Genomic DNA, 23,893 nt, shown 5'->3' with positions numbered 1-23,893 from the left:
TTGAGAGTTGGAGTCCGTAGTCCTAGTCCTGGTTTTGACATTAATTTTTACTAAAGCCGATTAAATAAAGTCAGTTAACTAACAGTTTGTTATTATTATTTATTTTTGTCAGCTGTATTTATTTTATGTAAAAACTGTTTCTCACCATGAAAGGCACAAAGCAAAATCTACAGAGTCAACATAAGAACATACTGTTCCTTTTACAGTGGGGGTTTTTTTGCTCATTTTAAAAATTTTTTTGAGGACATTACCAACTTTACTTAGAAAAAGTGCTCAGCTTATTATAAGTCCTCTGTGATCCTTAAGACAACCATTTTGGGAATTGTCACATGTTGAGGTGGACCCTCCAATTGCACAATCGATATTTGACATTTTGGCTTATTCAAAGAGTTTTTTTCTGATTTAGAAATTACTTTTAAAAAGGGAAAGGTGAATGGTCTTTCTCATCCAATAATTTTGAGACATACCTCTTTGTTTTAACTATAAATCTTTATCATCTGTATTAAAATAGAATGTCCACTTCCAAAAATTTTTATATGATCTTTTGATTAGAAGAAAATTTTAAACTGCATATTTCATCTTCCTTTGGTCATTTCTGTGAATAATTTGGTATATTACCCTCCAGAATCACAAATTTCAATATTGCTATTTCCCAGAGTTCTGTACTTGACATTCTTTTCCACTTTATATACCAGTGGCTCTAACTTTTGGTGTAAATGAGAATTGCCTGGGAAACTAACCAGAAATTCCTAGGATGACTTCTAGAGAATCTAAGTCTTTTCTTTAGTTGAGGGAATAGGCATAAAAACATGTGTTATAAACAGCCTACCAAATAGACCCTTGTCTGAGAAACATTGTTGTGCACATTTTGAAACCAAGGGTTTCAAAAGCCACCTAGATAATAAAGAACATAGCTACACCCTGACCTTAATGTAGTATTCAGGACTTTATTTCTAAATGTCTTTTTAACCTTTTCTCCCTAACCAAAGGCTGTCCATACATGAACTCATCATTTCTCCCACTATCTTGATAAATGGCCTCCATATTCATTTAATTACCCTGACCAGACTAAGTCACACTTTCCTTCTTCCTGTCTATTACATTTGAGCACAGCCTCATGATTTCTCTTCCTAAATAGCTCCCATCCTCTCCCAGTCTCCCTAGCTCTTTCCATTCTCACTGCCCCAACTTAAATTCAGTTTGTCATTATTTTTCATCTAAATTGTAGTCCATTGTTGGCCTTCCTCTTCACCCGTGTTCATTTTTTGTATTGCATTTTAAAATTTTGAGCATTTATCTCCCCTGCTGAAAAACCCTCCACTGGCTCTCCCCAGACTTAGAACATCCCATCTCTTTAGTATATCTTCATGACTCAGGCTTGTACACCTGGGCCGTCAGTCTCCACACGTATTTTTACCCACTCCTGCTTGTCTTCATTAAGCACCACTTCCAGGAAATCTTTCCAGCTTATGTATTCCCAGGGTTACTTTGAGAGCCTTCCTGTCTCTTCCCATTATATCCTGTGCATACATGTGTCATACACTTAGAATACAATATTGCAATAATCTCTGTATTTGCTTTTCCTCTACATTAACCTGGGAGCTCTTAGAGGGCAGCTTTTTATTGTTTTTTTGTTTCCACAATAACCATCCCTTAAGCCTTGAGAACATAGTTACAGAATGAATAGATAATATATTGGAAATGTTATTTGTATATTTTAAATCCATCTTTTTATTGTAAAACCCTATTTCTCCATTGTCATCTTTAAAACTTTTAAGTAATCCTTTGGGGAAAAAAAATCTAGACCTGGTTCAAAGATGAAATTGAGGAATTCAAAATAGTTTTTAAAATCTTAGAATTTAAAGATAAAATATTTTCCTTGTAATCAGTAATAATGCTTACCAGTCATAATATAGAAACTGGGAAAGAAATACAAAATATCTTAAATTTTGTTTCTTTTGTATAAGGTTCACAGCAACCTGCCCTTTGCTTGAGATTTTAAATAGAGTTCATGTACATATAATATAGAGCCAGCATAGAAGTAGAAGTCACTCATCTGCGAGGGGCTGTGTTGTGCCAGTTATATTAGAGTAGGCCACTGCTGAAGTGAAAGTATAGAGTCAACCACAGTAAATGTGTCTTGATCATAATAGTAGTCTAAGGTGTTTTATTTAGGTTGGGAATGGGGCAGTGGCTCCGCTCCACACAGTTATCCCGACTGACTGAGACTCTGCCATCCTAACAGTGGCTTCTGAGGTTGCCCTGGGGATTCTCTCCATTCTAGCCAACCAGTCAGAAAGGAAAAAGCATGCAGATAAAGATGTGGGAGGTTTTTTTGAGCCTGTTCCAGAAGTGACATAAATCACCCCTGCACCTATTCCACTGAGCAGACTTTAGTCACATGGTCACACTTAACTGTAAGCAGCAATTCTTCTCTGTAAGCATACCCATTTCTGCCACAGTTGTCTGCACTGGGCTAAGTTATATAATGTATCATAATTTTAACTTATAATGTTGTATCCTGTAAAAATCTAAGGCTAACTTAACCAGTAACTTTATTGTAATTAAAACAAAGATTTTCTTCTCTAGTGTTGATACATTATGTCATCAAGTATTTTTAAGTGATAAACTCCATGTTCTTTCTATTGATATTTGCTTAACTTACTTCTTTTACATAATAGGCTCAACTCTAATAAGGTGATATCTAATTGAATTTGAAATGGCAACCCACTCCAGTGTTCTTGCCTGGAGAATCCCAGGGACAGGGGAGCCTGGTGGGCTGCCATCTATGGGGTCGCACAGAGTTGGACACGACTGAAGCGACTTAGCAGCAGCAGCAGCAGCAGTTGACTTTTGTGTATTCTGTGATAGCTTTTTTGATAACTTAAGAGTTCTGTTAATTTATTGCATTCCCCTGTTAGAGCATAAAATAGAGGCTAATGCAGACTTTCAAATGAACATTTCTTCTACATTATTCTAGGTAATATCAGTGACATCTGATAATCAAATAAGATTTTCAGAGGTAAATGATGTTAGTGAATAAAATAGACAGTGCACAGAACTACAGTTTGCACTAATTGCTGTCAAAACCCAGATGGGCTCTGTTTCAGAGCTATTAAACTGAACTATTTGGTAGATTTATAGATTGTATCCTTGGTAACATTCATTCAGCTTTCCACAAGAAAATAAATTTAAGCATTATTTTAGGTACTGTCAAATTTAGTCCCAAAGTAATGAGGTTGAAGACAGAAGACAGAAATGTTTGGCTATATTTACCGAGAAGTAATTGAATTTTAAGAATGACTCTGTTAAAAATACAAAGGTCATTTTCTGAGCATTTCCTCAGTAATATTAACATGTATTAATAGTTGAAAGCTACCTAACGAGTAAATAAGTAAAATTTACTTGTGTGTTTGCTCGGTCACTCAGTCGTATCCAACTCTTTGTGACCCTGTGGACTCTAGCCCGCCAGGCTCCTCTGTCCATGGAATTTTCCAGCCAAGAATACTGGAGCTGTTTGCCATTTCTGTTTTTTAAAATATGAGGCCAAGTCTAGTTTGACTGTCCTTAGAGTAAATGTATATTGAAGTATTTTTTTTAAATTTTATTTTATTTTTAAACTTTACATAATTGCATTAGTTTTGCCAAATATCAAAATGAATCCGCCACAGGTATACATGTGTTCCCCATCCTGAACCCTCCTCCCTCCTCCCTCCCCATACCATCCCTCTGGGTCATCCCAGTGCACTAGCCCCAAGCATCCAGTATCGTGTATCGAACCTGGACTGGCAACTCGTTTCTTACATGATATTTTACATGTTTCAATGTCATTCTCCCAAATCTTCCCACCCTCTCCCTCTCCCACAGAGTCCATAAGACTGTTCTACACATCAGTGTCTCTTTTGCTGTCTCGTACACCGGGTTATTGTTACCATCTTTCTAAATTCCATATATATGCGTTAGTAGTATTTTTTTAAAGCTCCTTTGGAGACTCATCACTTCTAAGGTAATTGAACTTGAATAGTCCACATCTTCTCCTCTCACTCTACTCTCTTCCTAGGAAATGACATCTTCTCCCAAGTCTTCTGTAGATATTTCTCCCTCTGAACTAGAGTTCTTCTCTGAACTCTATACACGTATATTTAACTGCCTATTTGAAAGTACCTCCAAAACATCTCATCATGTCTAAAATTAAAATCACGCTGTTAAACCTGTACCTGAGTCTCTGGTATTTCCTATTTACGTGGAAGGCAGCACCAACCAACAAACGTGGTAGACCTGGGACAAAAACTTTGATATTTCCTCTCCTTCAGGTACTGTATCCCAATGTCACCAAATTTTCAGTCTGACCTCCCAAATCTGAACTTCTCCCTTTCTCTTCGTCTCTACTGCAGCCAGCCACGGCCTTAGCTGCATAATCTCTTACTTGTACTTCCCAGTAGCCTTTGCTAGTCTGCCTTTCCCTCCACTCTCATCCTATCCGGTTTCTCTCTCCATACTATAGTCAGAAAGATCTGTTCAAATCTAACTGTGACAACCTTTTCTTCCTACCCATATGCCAGATTTTTCACTGGCTTCCTGTCACTCGTAAACTGATGATAGGAGTGTTATTTAGAAGTTCTATATGGACTGCATGCGTACTAAGTCGCTTCAGTCATGTCCAACTCTTTGTGACCCTAAGGACTGTAGCCCTCCAGGCTCCTCTGTCTATGGGATTCTCCAGGCAAGAATATTGGAGTGGGTTTCCATGCCCTCCTCCAGGGGATCTTCCCAACCCAGGGATCGAACCCGTGTCTCTTGCAGCTCCTGCATTGCAGGCGGATTCTCTACCACTGAGCATCAGGGAAGCCCCCTGTATGGCCTGGTCCCAGCCTGTTTCTTCAGCCTTGCTCAAAGGGTCCTTCTGGTCTCCTTCTGGTCTTCTGGTCTCTGGAGACCTTTTACCTAGTTGGCTCTCACTCATCCCTCAGATGTTCACGCCAGGCCATTTCCCCAGTCACCTTCTCTGACCTCCCTAAATGGGAGCCTCTACCTCTTCTTAATGCTGCTTCTGACAGTGATGATATTTTTTTTTAATGTGTTGATTTTATTTGATGACTTTCTCTTTACTAGACTTTACATTCCATGAAAGAAGGAATTGTGCCTGTTTTTCCCTCCCATTGTATCCCTACAGCTTGACATAGTGTATGGCACATAAAAGACACTCAACAAATGTTTGCTAAATGAGCGATATGACAGAATCCAAGACTAGAATTTAATTTGTTTGTGTGTATATAAATTATAGCAGTTCTTTTCTCCCTTTATTTAAAAGTGTTTTAATGGAGACTTGAAAAATAATCATACTGTTCTAAGAAAGTTTGAACTTGTTAATTACAAGTATACCTTGTTTTATTTCACTTCACTTTGTTGTGCTTTGTAGATGTTGCATTTTTTACAACTTGAAGATTTGTGGCAACCTTACCTTGTCAGATGATGGTTAGTGTTTTTTAGCAATAAAGTATTTTAATTAAGGTACTGTAGTCTTGTTAAGTGTGCAATAGCATTATAGTAAAAAAAAAAAATAGCCAATGTAGTGTAAACATAATCTTTACATGTACTGGGAGACAAAAAAATTTGTGTGACTTGATTTGTTATACTGTTTGTTTTATTTCAGTGGTCTGGAACAAAACTTGCGGTAAGTCCAAGGTATGCCTGTGGTGACCTATCAAAAACCTCAGGTCCATTTAGCAACATTTCCCAGAATACACTCGTATGCAGAGCTTTTCAGTTGCTGGATTTTTCTTCTTTGTAATCTGACTCCTATTTCCAATCTTATCTTCCATCTCCCCAAACCAAAGTATCAGATCAGATCAGATCAGATCATTCGCTCAGTCGTGTCTGACTCTTTGCGACCCCATGGATCGCAGCACGCCAGGCCTCCCTGTCCATCACCAACTCCCAGAGTTCACCCAGACTCACGTCCATCGAGTCGGTGCTGGCATCCAGCCATCTCATCCTCTGTCGTCCCCTTCTCCTCTTGCCCCCACTCCCTCCCAGCATCAGAGTCTTTTCCAGTGAGTCAACTCTAACTTTACAGAGCTGTTCACATCTCTCCATTGTACTCCTGTGCCTTTGCACCTGTGGAAACACACTCTGTCTTCATTGCATACCTGAATCCTAATTATCCTGTTAAACCGCCAAATATATTGACTTAATATGGTTGAAAAAAGTCTTCCATATAGAGTTTCCACAGATATTTGTATTTGGTTTGTAAAATGATATAGAATGGGCCTATGGTAAATAATTGACTCTGTGTTACTTCTGACCTGTGCTTTATTGGGCTGCACTGGAAAGAACACAGACTTTGGATTCACAGAAATTTGTTTCATATACCTCATATCTTTTTGAGCCTGGCCAAGTCACATAATTTCCCCAAGTCTTGGTTTCCTCACCTCAATAGTGATTGGAAAGTTTGCTGGGAGGAATGGGTGAAATAATATGTGTTAAACACCTAGCAAAATCATTGGATATATCAGTTTATTGTTTTTAAAGGTTTAGGGTTTTGTGAGTCTGTATAATAACATAGGTGACTTGGCTGTTTTTAAAGTATTCATAGTAGAAAGATAACCTTTTTTAGTTAAGCCAGATTCAGGCTCACTTAATATATAATTTACATCAAATTCCCTAAAACTTTATAATCATAATCCCTTAAGAAGTTCTTTCTGCTTTCAAGATGTTTATCAAATGAATTTGTAGGAGTTGTTGGCATTTTGACATGTTTATTATGAACTATGTAAAATTTTACAACTTGACAGCACTAAGGCCAATTGTGAGGTTATATGTTATTCTTGAAGGAATAAAATGGCTTAATCAAACCTTTACCAATAAAATTTAGTAAATTCCAATGATATGTGAGCCACCACTTTTGATTATGAGTAGAAATGCCTGAAATTTTTGGCCATCTTGTTAAATATTGACATGGTGCTAAGCCATGGTAAATTATAAAAGTTTCAATTCTGTTTAAAAATATGAATGGATATAACATACCTAAGTATGTCATTTGTAATTACAACATTGCTAACAAATAACTTTTCTTCCTAGAGGACCTATAGCCGTGTAATTTAGTCTCTCTTTTGTTATTATGAAGCTCTTAAAACAGCACCATGTTTTCTCTGTTATTTGAGAGATATCCATTCCGTTTGTCTTAAAGACTGGGACAGGGAGAAATTACTTGAAGCTTGGATGTCCAACCCAGAGAACTGCTGCCAGCGATCAGGTGTTCAGATGCCAACACCACCGCCAAGCGGGTATAACGCCTGGGACACACTCCCTTCTCCAAGAACGCCAAGGACGACCCGCTCTTCCGTCACCTCTCCAGATGAATTAAGTTTATCACCGGGGGATTTGGATACCAGTTTGGTATGGTTTAGTACTCAGTGTACTTCTCATAGTTTTAATTTTAACGTTGTTTCATGGAGCCTCTAGTTGTATTCTTCTTGTAATTGAATCCTGTACCCTGCTTAAAGGGCTTGATTATTTCATGCTTTGGTTAAATATTTATTATCAGAGACTATTTTTGTGATCTCTGAGTTATAGATTGAAAAACAAGTGGGCTTTCTTTTCTCTTTTAAAACAGGAAACATTAAAGGTTTTGGCAAAACTGTTTATGATATTTTCACTGAAAAGCTCCAGTTACTTACAGTTTCGAATAAGCCATATTGAAATATTAAAAATTGAGTTTGTGTTAAGCACCTAAAACCAAAAATATGAGACCCTTTTTATATTTTTCAGAATACATTTATAATATGTTGATAACTGTGTTTCAGTGAAGCTTCTGGAGTTATTTATCCAGATATATTTCCATACTAAATATTTGCTTTTTACTGAGACACAGTACTGCCGTTGTGTGTATTTTTGTCAAACCATTGATGCACTCATATAGGCAGTTTTTATGTTTCTTGAATAATTCAGCTGCTCAAAATACATGATAAATGTACTCCATTTATCATGGAGTACGTGATGAATGTACTCCAGATTTTATCTGGACCTTCTTGGAAAACAGCATCCTACTTCTGTAGTTCACATCTGTAACATTTTAAAGTTTGATTCTCCTAGTTATGTGTAGAAGATACAAAGCTTTGTAGCATGGTTCCCTGGGTAGAAATCCTTAAATTGCTACTCTGAATATGTTGAGTTACTGTATTGAAAAAATAAAGTTACTTTTTATTTTTGTAGATTTTCTGGGCTGAGTATAGGGTGAAGGACACCATATTGAAGTGGTTATTTCACAAGGAGCAATTTGATCTTGACCTGAATAGATTGTAATGATTTGTTTCTTATGTTCCCTTTCAAAACAAATAGTTGCTGAGTAATTTCTCACATAAGTTTAGAGTTTAAGAATTTAACTTTTGCATTAAAACATTTCAGTCCCACAGTAATTTATAATGAGGTAAGCGTGATATTTGTTATTTAGTCAAAGATAGGCACAGTAATTTTAACTTCCCTTATAATTTTGAAACACTTTATATAATTACCGGCATTTTTTGCCATGAACTAATGAACAAAGGAATGTTCTCCGTCAAGAGTATGACTTTGTTGAAATCATTTTTCTTCTTCATTTTCAGTGTGATATTTGTATGTGCAGTATTTCAGTATTTGAAGACCCAGTGGACATGCCCTGTGGACATGACTTCTGTAGAGGATGCTGGGAGTCGTGAGTATATGTGCAACTTCATATTTCTTACTGCAGGATAGCACTCTGATTTGGCAGTAAAACTGCTTGCTTTCAATATTTAATGATATGGATTATTTATATTGGTTTCAGAATTACACTGAAATGTTTTATATTTTGCTGCTAAAGAAGAATTTTGTTTTTATTTTGCTATCTTCCCATCTATTTTATAAAATTGTTTAATTTAGTAATTAAGGTTATTTAGCTTAATGTGAGGTACTGTGGGGAAGAAAGCAGATATAACAATACAGATATTTAAAATTCCTTTCTAATCAATTCAAAGTTCTGTGTCTCTTCTAGGTATGATTGGTCTATATTACAAATTGAAATTTTATTTTCCTTCTCATGTTTGTCTCTGTCCTCCTTCCCAGTACCTTACCAATTTATGTTTTCTCACCATCCACTAATTTTACTCTAATGTACTTTTCAAGAGAGGTTTATAAACAGAATGAAGATCAGTGTGATGAGCAATATGATATCAGGTTATCCCCGGAGACACATAATCTATTGATTGATGACCTAAGCAAGGCATGTCATTAGTATTTAAGACAAAAGCTTTAAAACTATTCTTTCAAACTATATAAAAGTTTTTAAAACTGGGTACCAAGTGTAGGGAGTTGGGAAGCACCGTGTGAGGTGAGACAAGGACCTGAAGACGTTTCCTGGTTTTCTTTTATTAGTAACTGTGTTGTAGTATAATTAACGTACAGTAAGCCACATATTCAAATTAAATAATTCAAAAAGCTCTGACTCCATATACCATACAGTGTCATGAAACAATCAAGTTAATGAATATACTCATTACCCCCAGGTGTTTCCTCATTTCCCCTGAAATCCATCCCACCCGTCTCTTTCTACCTCCATCTTACACTTGCACCACCACCACCCCGCTCCACTTCCCGTCTGTGGGCAAACACTGATCTTCTTTCTGTCTTTCTGGGAGAAGGAAACGGCAGCCCACTCCAGCATTCTTGCCTGGAGAATCTCATGGTCTGTGGTCCCTGGGATCGCAAAAGTCGGACACGACTGAGCGCACAGCACAGCACCTTTTCTCTTATCTGTTTTCCAAATTGGGGTATAAGGCAAGATTTTATTTGGAGGGGGGAATAAAAGAACCTTTTGAAAAGGGTTTTAAAAAATCAGAATAAATAAAATTATCTGATTCTTTTTAAAACATAGATTCTACTCTAATTAGATAGGATCAGATGGGTGCAGTTGATACAGATAAATTAATTGGCAAGGGTCAGAGCTCATAACACAAAGCAAACTTTGACCTAGTTCTGAGCACAGAAAATCCTCCATAGGTTTAGTACTGTATTTAGCTTAAAATTGTCAACTGAATTGCATTAGGAAGTATTATTTGGGTTCTACCAAGTTTGATATTGTTGACCTTCATTTCTATATAAAATTGAGTCCCCCTAAGAGATTTACTTGAGTTTTTTTTTTTAATTTTTTTGACCTTCCTCACCACACTCCTGTCACAGGAACCATCTCCCATACTCATGACAGACTAGCCATGAGGAATTAGTGATAAGATTTAAATTTGAAAGACTGATTGTTGTTTTCCATGGTCCCCTATCAGCCCACCTAGTGTTCTCCTCACTCCTACCAGATGTTCTTGTCCAGTCAGGTATCTGCAGTATCAGTAAAACACATTCCAGATTGAGTGATTCATCTGTGAATGAAACAGATTTTAAATTAATTGCAATCCTTTCATCGGCACATAGAAAAGAAACTCCCCAGTCTAAGAAGCAAGGAAGAATGTTTAAAGGCCCTTAGATAGTCTTATGTGTGTTACTTGGGAAAGTTTCCTGGAAGAGATCATAGAACCAGGTCTTGAAGTGTGAGTTAAAATTAGCTAGAGGCAAAGAAGTAGGACAGACAACCTCTGCGCTAAAGAATCAGCGTTCTCAAAGACATGAAACAGTGTGATGTGTTTTGGAAGCCTTACGTAGTTTAGTTTTAAGTGGATATCCAAGTGACCCCATAGGGTGGGGGTAAAGATGAAGCACCTGGCCCATAGGAGGTTTTCCTCAATAAATGCTAATTTCCTCCCCCCATTAATGGTGGAATTTCCAAGAATAAGGAGATGAGGGAGAGGTTAAGAGTGGATTGGGTGGTGGGTGGAATGGCGGTACTCCAACTAAGACCGAGCTTAGAGAACTGTGGGATGCTTAGGAGGAAGAGTGTTGGCCAAGGCATATGACGATTATAGTGTGGGTTGTGCGCTGGCATGCTTAGCTGGAAATAGGGTTTAGATGTATAGGCTTCAGTCAAGAGTCAGAGATGTCATAGAGATTGCTGTTCATCATAGAAGTGGATTTTACTGAGCTTTTCCTGCTTAGAGTTTTTTGAGCATTTTGGATACATAGATGAATGTTTTTCATCATATTTGGGAAGTTTTCAGTCATTATACCTTAAAATACTCTTTCTCACGCCTTCTTCTCCTTCTGCGTCTCCATTATGCATATGTTAGTACGTTTGGTATTGCTGCCCAGATCTTTGATGATCTATTCTCTTTATTTACTTACACTGTTGCGTCGGGTCGTGGTTGCGTCACACAGGCTTTCTCCCTGTGGCACACAGGCTCTCCAGTTGCGTCGCACAGACTCCAGGGTGCACGGGCATGGTTGCCTCACAGCATGTGGGATCTCAGTTTCCCTGACCAGGGGCTGAACCCGTGTCCCCTCCATCGCAAGGTGGATTCTTAACCGCTGGACCACCAGGGAAGTCCCTGTTCTTTTTTTTAAAAATTCTTTTTTTCCCTCAAACTGGGTAATTTCAGTTGAACTTTTTTGAAATTTGCTGATTTCTTCTTCCTCCTCAGATCTGCTGTTAAACCCCTGTAGTGAATTTTACATTTCAGTTATTTTACTTTTAACTTCAGAATTTGTTTGTTTTTATATATGTTCTTTTTTCTTTAATATTCCCTATTTAGTGAGGCATTGTTCTTATAATTTTCTTTAGTTTTATAGGTTTGTTTCCTCCATTTATGTGACTTTTTAAGAAATATGTAACTTAAAATCTTTGTCTGATAAGTGCAGTATCTATGTTTCCTTAGGAACAGTTTCTACCAACTACTGTTTTTCTTGTGTATGGGACATATTTTCCTTTTTCTGTAGAATTTTTTGTTGAAGCCTGGATCTTTTATGTAATTAAATATGACAACTGTGGTGCTTGATTTGATTTGAAGAATATTTTCATTTTCTGCTGGACAAATCAATACCTGGGTTTTCACTGGAATTTTAGCATTTCAAGTACGGAGTGTCTTGCTCACCATTGTATCCTCAGTAGCACAGTTTAGTACACAATATGTGGCTCAGATGGTAAAGCATCTTCCTGCAATGCAGGAGACCCGGGTTCAATTCCCGGGTTAGGGAAATCCCCTGGAGAAGGAAATGGCAACCCACTCCAGTACTCTTGCCTGGAAAATCCCATGGTTGGAGGAGCCTGATAGGTAACAGTCCATGGGGTTGCAAAGAGTCGGACACGACTGAGCAACTTCACTTTCACTTTCACTTTAGATAGTTTGAAAACGTCTTATCTTATTCTTCTCTACCCCCTATCTCATCAGTCCATACATATGCTTTGAAGCATCTATGCCAAGGGCTTCAATGAAAGAAAAATTAGTATTTTTCTGTCCAACCTAGAATATCCTTCCTGCTATTTATTAGTTGTTGATTTAAGTAAGCAGTAACCTCCCTTTGCTTCAATTTCCTAATCTATAAAATGGTAACTGTCATATTACTTTATAGGACTGTTTCCACTTAATTGTTAAATGGCTAAGTACATGTAAAATGCTTAGAACAGTGCCTGGCACATAGTAACCACTCGGTAATGTTAGTTATTAGAATCTTACTAAGCTCAGTAATGAACAGTGGAGTGGGAGCTTAGGATATAATGTATGAAGCTGACCTACAAGATAAAAATATAAGTCAAGTTTGATCCAGATTTTCCTCTTTTACTAACATTTAACAACACTGTGTTATACTTCTAAATTTAGTGAGAGATTGTATGTTTCTGAAAATTGATAGCCTGGCTCACAGAGAAATTATCTTTTCTTCAGTAAGGTCTTCTGGGTTCTGTCATTTAATTCTCCAGAAATAGTTAAACCTGCTCTGATGTATTTCAGTTCAGTTCAGTTCAGTTGCTCAGTCATGTCCGACTCTTTGTGATCCCATGGACTGAGGCATGCCAGGCCTCCCTGTCATCACCAACTCCTGGAGTTTACTCGGAATCATGTTCATTGAGTTGGTGATGCCATCCAGCCATCTCATCCTCTGTCATCCCCTACTCCTCCTGCCTCAAATCTTTCCCAGAATCAGGATCTTTTCACATGAGTCAACTCTTTGCATGAGGTAGCCAAAGTATTGGAGTTTCAGCTTTAGCATCATTCCTTCCAAAGAACACCCAGGACTGATCTCCCTTAGAATGCACTGGTTGGATCTCCTTGTAGTCCATGAGACTCTCAAGAGTCTTCTCCAACAACACAGTTCAAAAGCATCAATTATTTTGTGCTCAGCTTTCTTTATAGTCCAACTTTCACATCCATACATGATCACTGGAAAAACCATAGCCTTGACTAGACGAACCTTTGTTGGCAAAGTAATGTCTCTGCTTTTTAATATGCTGTCTAGGTTGATCATAACTTTCCTTCTAAAGAGTAAGTGTCTTTTAATTTCATGGTTGCAGTCACCATCTGAGTGATTTTGGAGCCCAAGAAAATAAAGTCAGCCACTGTTTCCACTATTTCCCCATCTATTTGCCATGAAGTGATGGGACCGGATGCCATGATCTTCATTTTCTGAATATTGAGCTTTCAGCCAACTTTTTCACTTTCCTCTTTCCCTTTCATCAAGAGGCTCTTTAGTTCTTCTTTACCTTCTGCAATAAGGGTGGTGTCATCTGCGTATCTGAGGTTACTGATATTTCTCTAGGCAATCTTGATTCCAGCTTGTGCTTCCTCCAGCCCAGATTCTCATGATGTGCTCTGCAGATAAGTTAAATAAGCAGGGTGACAATATACAGCCTTGACGTACTCCTTTCCCAATTTAGAGCCAGTCTTTTGTTCCATGTCCAGTTCTAACTGTTGCTTCCTGACCTGCATACAGATTCATCAAGAGACAGGTCAGATGGAATGGTATTCCCAACTCTTGAAGAATTTTCCACAGTTTATTGTGATCCACACAGTCAAAGGCTTTGGCATAGTCAATAAAGCAGAAATACATGTTTTTCTGGAACTCTCTTGCTTTTTCCATGATCCAGCGGATGTTGGCAATTTGATCTCTGGTTCCTCTGCCTTTTCTAAAACCAGCTTGAACATCTGGAAGTTCACGGTTCACGTATTGCTGAAGCCTGGCTTGGAGAATTTTGAGCATTACTTTACTAGCGTGTGAGATGAGTGCAATTGTGCGGTAGTTTGAGCATTCTTTGACATTGCCTTTCTTTGGGATTGGAACGAAAGGTGACCTTTTCCAGTCCTGTGGCCACTGCTGAGTTTTCCAAATTTGCTGGCATATTGAGTGCAATATTTTCACAGCATCATCTTTCAGGATTTGAAATAGCTCAACTGGAATTCCATCACCTCCACTAGCTTTGTTCGTTGTGTTACTTCCTAAGGCCCACTTGACTTCACATTCCAGGATATCTGGCTCTAGGTGAGTGATCACACCATCGTGATTATCTGGGTCATGAAGATCTTTTTTGTGCAGTTCTCCTGTGTATTCTTGCCACCTCTTCTTAATATCTTCTGCTTCTGTTGGGTCCATACCATTTCTGTCCTTTATTGAGCCCATCTTTGCATGAAATGTTCCCTTGGTATCTCTGATTTTCTTGAAAAGATCTCTAGTCTTTCCCATTCTGTTGTTTTCCTCTATTTCTTTGCACTGATTGCTGAAGAAGGCTTTCTTATCTCTTCTTGCTATTCTTTGGAACTCTGCATTCAGATGTTTATATCTTTCCTTTTCTCCTTTGCTTTTCGCTTCTCTTCTTTTCACAGCCATTTATAAAGCCTCCTCAGACAGCCATTTTGCTTTTTTGCATTTCTTTTCCATGGGGATGGGTTTTGATCCCTGTCTCCTGTACAATTGCATGAACCTCCGTCCATAGTTCATCAGGCCCTCTGTCTATCAGATCTAGTCCCTTAAATATATTTCTCACTTCCACTGTATAATCGTAAGGGATTTGATTTAGGTCATACCGTTATGGTCTAGTGGTTTTCCCTACTTTCTTCATTTAAATCTGAGTTTGGCAATAAGGAGTTCATGATCTGAGCCATAGTCAGCAACTGGTCTTGTTTTTGTTGACTATATAGAGCTTCTCCATCTTTGGCTCCAAAGAATCTGATTTCGGTGTTGGCCATCTGGTGATGTCCATGTGTAGAGTCTTCTTTTGTGTTATTGGAAGAGGGTGTTTGCTATGACCAGTGCGTTCTCTTGGCAGAACTCTATTAGCCTTTGCCCTGCTTCATTCTGTACTCCAAGGCCAAATTTGCGTGTTACTCCAGGTGTTTCTTGACTTCTTACTTTTGCATTCCAGTCCCCTATAATGAAAAGGACTTCTTTTTTGGGTGTGAGTTCTAGAAGGTCTTATAGGTCTTCATAGAACTGTTCAATTTTAGCTTCTCAGTGTTACTGGTCGGGGCATAGACTTGGATTACAGTGATATTGAATGGTTTGCCTTGGAAACGAACAGAGATCATTCTGTCGTTTTTGAGATTGCATCCAAGTACTGCATTTTGGACTCTTTTGTTGACTATGATGGCTACTTCATTTCTTCTAAGGGATTCCTGGCCACAGTAGTAGATATAATGGTCATCTGAGTTAAATTCACCCATTCCAGTCCATCTTATTTCACTGATTCCTAGAATGTCGACGTTCGCTCTTGCCATCTCCTGTTTGACTACTTCCAATTTTCCTTGATTCATGGACCTAACATTCCAGGTTCCTGTGCAATATTACTCTTTATAGCATCGGACCTTGCTTCTATCACCAGTCACATCCACAACTGGGTGTTGTTTTTGCTTTAGCTTCATCCCTTCGTCTTTCTGGAGTTGTTTCTCCACTGATCTCCAGTAGCATATTGGGCACCTACCGACCTGGGGAGTTCATCTTTCAGTGTCCTGTCTTTTTACCTTTTCATACTGTTCATGGGGTTCTAAAGGCAAGAATACTGCAGTGGTTTGCCATTCCCTTCTCCAGTGGACCACATTCTGTCAGACCTCCACCATGACCCGCCCGTCTTGGATGGCCCCACAGGCATGGCCTAGTTTCATTGAGTTAGACAAGGCTGTGGTCTGTGTGATCAGATTGGGTAGTTGTCTGTGATTGTGGTTTCAGTCTGTCTGCCCCCTGATCCCCTCTCTCAGCACCTACCATCTTACTTGGGTTTCTCTTACCTTGGACTTGGGGTATCTCTTCACGGCTGCTCCAGCAAAGCACAGCCGCTGCTCCTTACCTTGGACATGGGGTATCTCCTCACGGCCGCCGCTACTGACCTTGGCTCTGGGGTAGCTCCTCTCAGCCGTTCACCACTCCAGCGCCGCACTGGTGTATTTAGAATACATAAAATTTTAAAACATCATCATATATTAACTATATCTATGTGCATTGTGCACTGTGACAGGGGACTATTAAGATAAATTATATCTGATGTCACAGGGAACCTGTTCAGAGCTAAAAGGAAGTGATTCCTGCTTTGTTGAAAAAGCAAGTTTGTAGTTAGCAGTTCTCAAATTTTTAGTCTCAGCATGCCTTACACTATTAAAAATTGTTGAGGACATTTTTCACATAACTAAAACAAATGATTCTAAAAATTGTATGGAAATACAAAAGACCCTTAACAGCCAAAGCAATCTTGAGAAAGAAGAATGAGGTTAAATTTGTCACACTCCCTGATTTTAAACGTTACTGCAAAGATCCGCATAGTCAAAGGTATGGTTTTTCCAGCAGTCATTTATGGATGTGAGAGTTGGACCATAAAGAAAGCTGAGCACCGAAGAATTGATGCCTTTGAACTGTGGTGTTGGAGAAAACTCTTGACAGTCCCTTGGACTACAAGGAGATCAAACCAGTCAATCCTAAAGAAAATGAACCCTGAATATTCATTGAAAAGACTGATGCTGAAGCTGAAGCTCCAGTAATTTGGCCACCTCATGCGTAGAGCTGACTCATTGGAAAAGACCGTGATACTGGGAAATATAGTTTGCAAGATGAGAGGGGGCGACCGAGGATGAGATGGTTTGATGGCATCACCGACTCGATGGACATGCGTTTGAGCAAGCTCCAGGAGATGGGGAAGGACTGGGAAACCTAGCGTGCAGCAGTCCTTGGGTCGCAGAGAGTCAGGCACGACCGAGCAACTGAAGAACAGCAACAGAGCTGCAGTTACCTAAACAGTATGGTCCTGGCACAAAAATACATAGCTATATGGAACAGAATAAAAGAGCCCTGAAATGAGCTCACACTTACATGGGCAATTAATCTACAACAAATGAGGAAAGAATATATGATGGAGAAGAGACAATATTAATATTTTCAGTAAATGGTGCTGGGCACACTAGACAGTCACGTATGAAAAAATCAAACTGGACTGCTTTCATATACCATGCATAAAAATATATTCAGAATGGATTAAAGGACTGAAATGTAAGACCTGAAACCACAAACTTCTAGAACAAAACGTAGACTGTAAGGTCTTTGACATCAGTCTTAGTCATTTTTTTCTTTTTTAATATATATCTCCTCAGGAAAGGGAAATTCACAGTTCAAAAGTTTGTTTCTTCTTTTTCCATGGGAAATATTCTTAATAATCAAACCATCAGTAAAATTTTTAAATTCTTTATTCTGTGCCCAGCACCATGTAGATATTTCACATACATTATATCATATAATCTGAAAACAACTCTGGGAAGTGCGTGTTGTTATCTCCACTTTATATGAGGCACAGTACACTTAAATGATAATTGCTTAAGATCATACAACTTGTTAGTGGCAGGCCTGGAATTCTCTAATTCCAAATCTTGCTCTTGACCACTTAATTGACCTTGGGTTAGATTCCTGTCACTTTCTACGATGCCTTTTCCCTACTACCTCAACCAGTGTGCCTAGAGTAGGACATGAAACACATTTTAATGTTTATCTAAATAAAATATAAATAGAAAACCTTTTCTTCTAAAAGTTACACTATATTCCAGTGCCGTCTCAAAAATCTCTTTGAGTTTTGTGTGGCTTAAATCTATACCATTGCTGTCTTTTTTTTAAGGCATAGAATATTGAGAATCGAATATGACCTTTCTAAGTCACTTATTTCTAAGTTTTTACTCTTAAATATATTGTTTCAAGTTTTTAAAGAGGACAAAGCAAACAAATGTAAAAAAATGTGTAAAACATAGACGTGCATAAATAAATAGTCATATAGTGAATGGCTGGGCAGATAATAAATGCTCAGTGTTTGTGAATTATTTGAGCTAATATATTACAGTTGATATTGCACACTTTGTTTATTGATGTGTTTTAATTATACTCTAACAGAAAATTCAGCATCAGGAAACATTCTTAGAATGTGCAAATAAATTATATCCTTGCCTTTCTTTCTATCAATTGACAATTGTATTAGGTTTTTGAATCTGAAAATTCAAGAAGGTGAAGCTCACAACATTTTCTGCCCTGCATATGATTGCTTCCAACTTGTGCCTGTGGATATAATAGAAAGTGTAGTTTCTAAGGAGATGGACAAACGATACCTACAGTTTGATATTAAGGTATGTTGCCAGTTATCTGTGTAATCTCCACAATTTAAATTTTATTAAACCTATATTAAAATTTTTAATTTTTGTTCTATTTTTGAACGCAAAGTAATGGACTCTGGCTTTTGTCTCTCAGAGTAAAGGAGTAGTGGCCTAAATTAAAGTTTTCAGCTAAAGTGTTGTTTTATAATCATGACAGAAGTAAAAGGGAAAATTGGCAATAGTAGTTTACTGGAAAAGAAAGCTTTTGTGCAGGACTGTTTGTTGGTTTGGGTGTTGAACTTTTGTAACTAATTGGTCAAAAAAACACTCATCCTAAATAGTAGCTATTTTAAATTTTCTAAATGATGTATTTTTACTCCTCAGTATAAATATTTAGAAATAAAGATTATCAACCTGGAAATTTATGGATTTTTTTATATTTCAAGTAATCATTTCATATAATAAAGTATAATGTTTATTTCATCTTGTTTTTCCCTTCTTTATTTTCACTCAGGAGTTACTCATTACTATATGCCAATCTTTTTTGTGGGATTTAACAGGCATGTTCAGATTTTTTTATAGTCTGAACCTTAATATGCTGCTGCTAAGTCGCTTCAATCGTGTCCAACTCCATGCGACCCCATAGACGGCAGCCCACCAGGCTCCCCCATCCCTGGGATTCTCCAGGCAAGAACACTGGAGTGGGTTGCCATTTTCTTCTCCAATGCAGGAAAGTGAAAAGTGAAAGTGAAGTCGCTCAGTCGTGTCCGACTCTTAGCGACCCCATGAACTGCAGCCTTCCAGGCTCCTCCGTCCATGGGATTTTCCAGGCAAGAGTGCTGGAGTGGGGTGCCGTTGCATTCTCCGAACCCTAATATATTGACTTTTAAAAAAGAAGTCCTGCTGTTTCTTTAACATAGAAAGTATCATAAAATTGGTGGGTTTTTTACATTTTTCATTATTGTGATAAAATACACATAAACTTTACCAGTTTAAACAGATTTAAGTGACCAATTTGTTGTTATTAAGTACTTTTACATTATTGTGCAACCATCATTACCCTTCACGGTTAGAATTTTTTTCGTCATCCCAAACATTGTGTTTCCATGAACACAAATGCCCCATTTCCCCTTCCCATAGCCACCACAAAGCACTGTTCTATTTTCTGTCTCTGTGTGTTTCTAGGCATCTTATATAAGTGGTGGCAGTGGTGGTTTAGTCTCTAAGTCATGTCTGACTCTTGCAACCCCATGGACTGGAGCCTGCCAGGCTCCGCTGTCCATGGGATTTCTCAGGCAAGCATACTAGAGTGGGTTGCCATTTCCTGCTCCAGGGGATCTTCCTGACCCATGGAAGCCTGGTGGAATCATATAAGTAGAATCATACAGCATTTGTCCTTATAAACCATATTATATCCATATAATATTATATTATTTGATGTAAGTGGAATCATACAGTATTTATCCTTATGTGCCTGGTTTATTACACTTAGCTTAATGTCTTCAAGGTTCATTCACATTGTAGCATGTATCAGAATTCTTTCTTTTTAAGGTTGAGTAATATTCCAGTAATGTAGTAGCACATTTTGTTTATCCACACTTTCATCCATGGACATTTGAGTTGTTTGTGCCTTTTGATTAATGTTAGTAATGCTCCTCAGAGAAGGCAACTGCACCCCACTCCACAGAGGAGCCTGGAAGGCTGCAGTCCATGCGATCGCTAAGAGTTGGACACGACTGAGCGACTTCACTCTCACTTTTCACTTTCATGCATTGGAGAAGGAAATGGCAACCCACTCCAAAATCCCAGGGATGGGGGAGCCTGGTGGGCTGCCGTCTATGGGGTCACACAGAGTCGGACACGACTGAAACCACTTAGCAGCAGCAGCAGCAGTAATGCTGCTATGCATAATGGGTGTACAAATATCTATTCCAGTCCCTGCATTTAATTATTTGGGGTATATATGCAGAAGTGGAATTACTGGATCATATGATAACTCTGTGTTTGTAATATTGATTTTTATGTATTATTAAAGTACCATGTAGAAATTTATTATTCTAATACAGCTAATCCTGAAATAAAATTCTGTTTATTATAATTATTTTCCATCAGAAAAGTAGCATATTGTGAGAAAACATTTTTAAATTACACATTTTCGGTATGAATAGTTGCATTTTTATTCTGTCATCAATGTACTTGGTTCTTAGATTAAAGAATACATAAATTTTAAAAATTATTACTAAGGTAATTGCCACATTTTTTTCCTTCTTATTTAATACATTCCAGTACTGTTTTAAGTATTTCTTGAAACTGACTACTCTTTGTTTTTTCATTTCATTCTGTTTCATTTCATTCATTCTGAAGTAAATTGACATTTACACTCTGTTAGAATTGAGAGTTAAAATATTTTTTTATGTTTTGTTATTGCTGTTTAAACAGGCCTTTGTTGAAAATAATCCTGCCATTAAATGGTGTCCTACTCCAGGCTGTGAAAGAGCAGTCAGACTGACAAAACAAGGATCAGACACCTCTGGGTCTGATACACTCAGCTTCCCCTTGCTCAGAGCTCCTGCTGTGGACTGTGGGAAAGGACACCTCTTCTGCTGGTCAGTACAGGACAAGTTGGAATAGCCTAGTCACCTTTCTGACAGTTTTTAAAGAGACTTTATACTCTGAGTCATGCCTTTAAGTAGTATTTTTGATACCGTTATTATTTATTAAAAAATGTGTACAGTAGTGATAGTTTACATTTACTGTGTGCTTGATGTGTGCCAACCACCTTGTCAAAATTTTCAGATATTCATTTCTCCCAGCAGTGCTGTGAATGGAATGCTGTTATTATACCCATTTTACAGATAAGGAAATTTAGATGCAGAGTGGTTGCCCTGGGTTATATAGCTAGGAACTGGCAGAAATGAGATTAGACTCCGTCTCTGTTTGATGCTAGAACCCATGAATTTGAACTTTAATACCAAATTATTGACCTTAGATTAGAAAATATTTAGAGTTTGATATCTTTTCTTAAATTAAAAGACGCTTACTCCTTGGAAGGAAAGTTATGACCAACCTAGATAGCATATTCAAAAGCAGAGACATTACTTTGCCAACAGAGGTCCATCTAGTCAAGGCTATGGTTTTTCCTGTGGTCATGTATGGATGTGAGAGTTGGACTGTGAAGAAGACTGAGCGCCGAAGAATTGATGCTTTTGAACTGTGGTGTTGGAGAAGACTCTTGAGAGTCCCTTGGACTGCAAAGAGATCCAACCAGTCCATTCTGAAAGAGATCAGCCCTGGGATTTCTTTGGAAGGAATGATGCTAAAGCTGAAACTCCAGTACTTTGGCCACCTCATGCGAAGAGTTGACTCATTGGAAAAGACTCTGATGCTGGGAGGGATTGGGGGCAGGAGGAGAAGGGGACGACAGAGGATGAGATGGCTGGATGGCATCACTGACTCGATGGACGTGAGTCTCAGTGAACTCCGGGAGTTGGTGATGGACAGGGAGGCCTGGCGTGCTGCGATTCATGGGGTCGCAAAGAGTCGGACACGACTGAACGACTGATCTGATCTGATCTGATCTTTTCTTAAAGTAGAAGTGTCTAGCAGTGATACTTAACCAGGGATGCCCAGAGTTTAATATAAAACAGCTTTTCCATATTTTCATTCTAGACCCTAACAAGTGAAATTCTGATTTAGTGGATTTTGAAGAAAAAACTCTTACGTGATTCTGTTGCACAGTCCCAGTTAGAAACCACTTCATGTATCTTGTGTTTTATATAATTTCTAGTGCCTGATGAGTACTCAGTAAGTATGAACTGGTGATAAATCAGTAATGGATGTACAGTCAGTGTGTGTAGTCACTTGACTGTGTGTTTGTCTAACATCAGCGTTATACTTTATTCAGAGTAGTTTCAATTATAATAACTTTTGTTTTTGTTTAATGATCAGAGGAAGAAATAGTATTTGTAATGCTTTTTGCTCATTTCCAGATTTATCACATATGCAAGGATATATTTGAGGTGGATATAAAACACTAATCTTTGTTTAGTATACCTATCAGAATCCAAAGTCAAATTGTAGCACTGCTAGATGGTAAAAGGGCATAGTTATGGAAATGTCCCTACCATGAAAGATCTATTTCTTACACTCATCATCATTATCATTAGCTAAAATTCTTATTTGAACTGCCAACCTATATATAGCAGTGAATTCTAGGTCAGGTGTCAATAACGTAGTGTCTGCACCAATTTTTTAAAATAAAGTTTTATTAGAACACAGCCATACCTGCTCATGTCAGTTTGTTTACGTATTGTCTGTGGCTGCTTTCAGACTGTGACAGTATCGAGTAGTTGTAGCAGAAACCATGTGGCCTGCAAAACTCAAAATATTTACTATCTGATCCTTTACAGAAAAAGTTTGCTAGGCTTCTATGCTAACTGCTTGAATATAATGATTAATAAAAGAAAAACAGTGTTTACTACTTTCATAACTAAATCAGATTCAACAAGTAAAATAGCAACAAAATACTGAATAAATACTTAGAGTATATCCACATACCTGTATCCACATGTGGTAGTTTTACACAACATTTAAAAAGCACATGCCTAATTTTTACTTTTGGGCTTCCCTAGTGGCGCAGCTTATTAAAAAGCAAGACATTACTTTACCAGCAAAGGTCCATCTAGTTAAGACTATGGTTTTTCCAATAGTCATTTATGGATGTGAGAGTTGGACTGTAAAGAAAGCTGAGCACTGAAGAATTGATGCTTTTGAACTGTGGTGTTGAGAAGACTCTTGAGAGTCCCTGGGATGGCAAGGAGATCCAACCAGTCCATCCTAAAGGAGATCAGTCCTAAATATTCATTAGAAGGACTGGTGCTGAAGCTGAAACTCCGATACTTGGCCACCTGATGTGAAGAACTGACTCATTTGAAAAGACCTTGATGCTGGGAAAGATTGAAGGCAGGAGGAGAAGGGGACGACAGAGGATGAGATGGTTGGATGGCATCACCGACTCGATGGACATGAGTTTGAGTAAACTCCGGGAGTTGGTAATGGACAGGGAGGCCTGGCGTGCTGCAGTCCATGGGGTTGCGAAGAGTCAGACACAACTGAGCGACTGAACTAGACTGAAGTGACTCTGTGGTAAAGAACCTGCCTGCCAATGCAGGAGATGTGATTTTGATCCCTGGGTTGGGGAGATCCCCTGGAGGAGGAAATGGCGACCCTCCCCAGTACTCTTGCTTGGGAAATCCCATGAACAGAAGAGCCTGGTAGGCTCCAGTCCATGGGATCACAAAAGAGTCGGATACTATTTAGCAACTGAACAGCAGCAACAGATTTTTCATTTTACATGTTTTATTATTCAATGGTTGACCCTTAATTCCACCTCATTACCCCAGCAGAAGAGATAAGGATCCAGCAACAGAAATGGGAAGTGAGTTAATGAATATACA

At 38.3% G+C, this 23,893-nt stretch overlaps 1 protein-coding gene across 7 annotated transcripts in view; it reads left to right on the top strand.

Moving 5' to 3' along the window:
- The window catches only part of ANKIB1 (ankyrin repeat and IBR domain containing 1), a 157,503-nt gene that overhangs the window by 99,738 nt on the left and 33,872 nt on the right, over positions 1-23,893 (top strand). For all 7 annotated transcript variants that reach the window (XM_086397938.1, XM_086397937.1, XM_086397936.1 and 4 more), the window contains 4 exons: positions 7,190-7,398; positions 8,604-8,692; positions 18,326-18,470; positions 20,877-21,043. In XM_086397938.1, coding sequence (XP_086254064.1) covers positions 7,190-7,398; positions 8,604-8,692; positions 18,326-18,470; positions 20,877-21,043 — 610 coding nt within the window. The remainder of the gene's footprint in view (positions 1-7,189; positions 7,399-8,603; positions 8,693-18,325; positions 18,471-20,876; positions 21,044-23,893) is intronic.

Source organism: Bos grunniens, chromosome 4, assembly GCF_055505025.1.
Source record: "Bos grunniens cultivar Pamir isolate PY7600 chromosome 4, Bosgru_T2T1.0, whole genome shotgun sequence".
NCBI classification, from domain to species: domain Eukaryota; kingdom Metazoa; phylum Chordata; class Mammalia; order Artiodactyla; family Bovidae; genus Bos; species Bos grunniens.
Note: the sequence above shows the minus strand (reverse complement) of the source record. Positions and strands in the feature narration are given on the sequence as shown.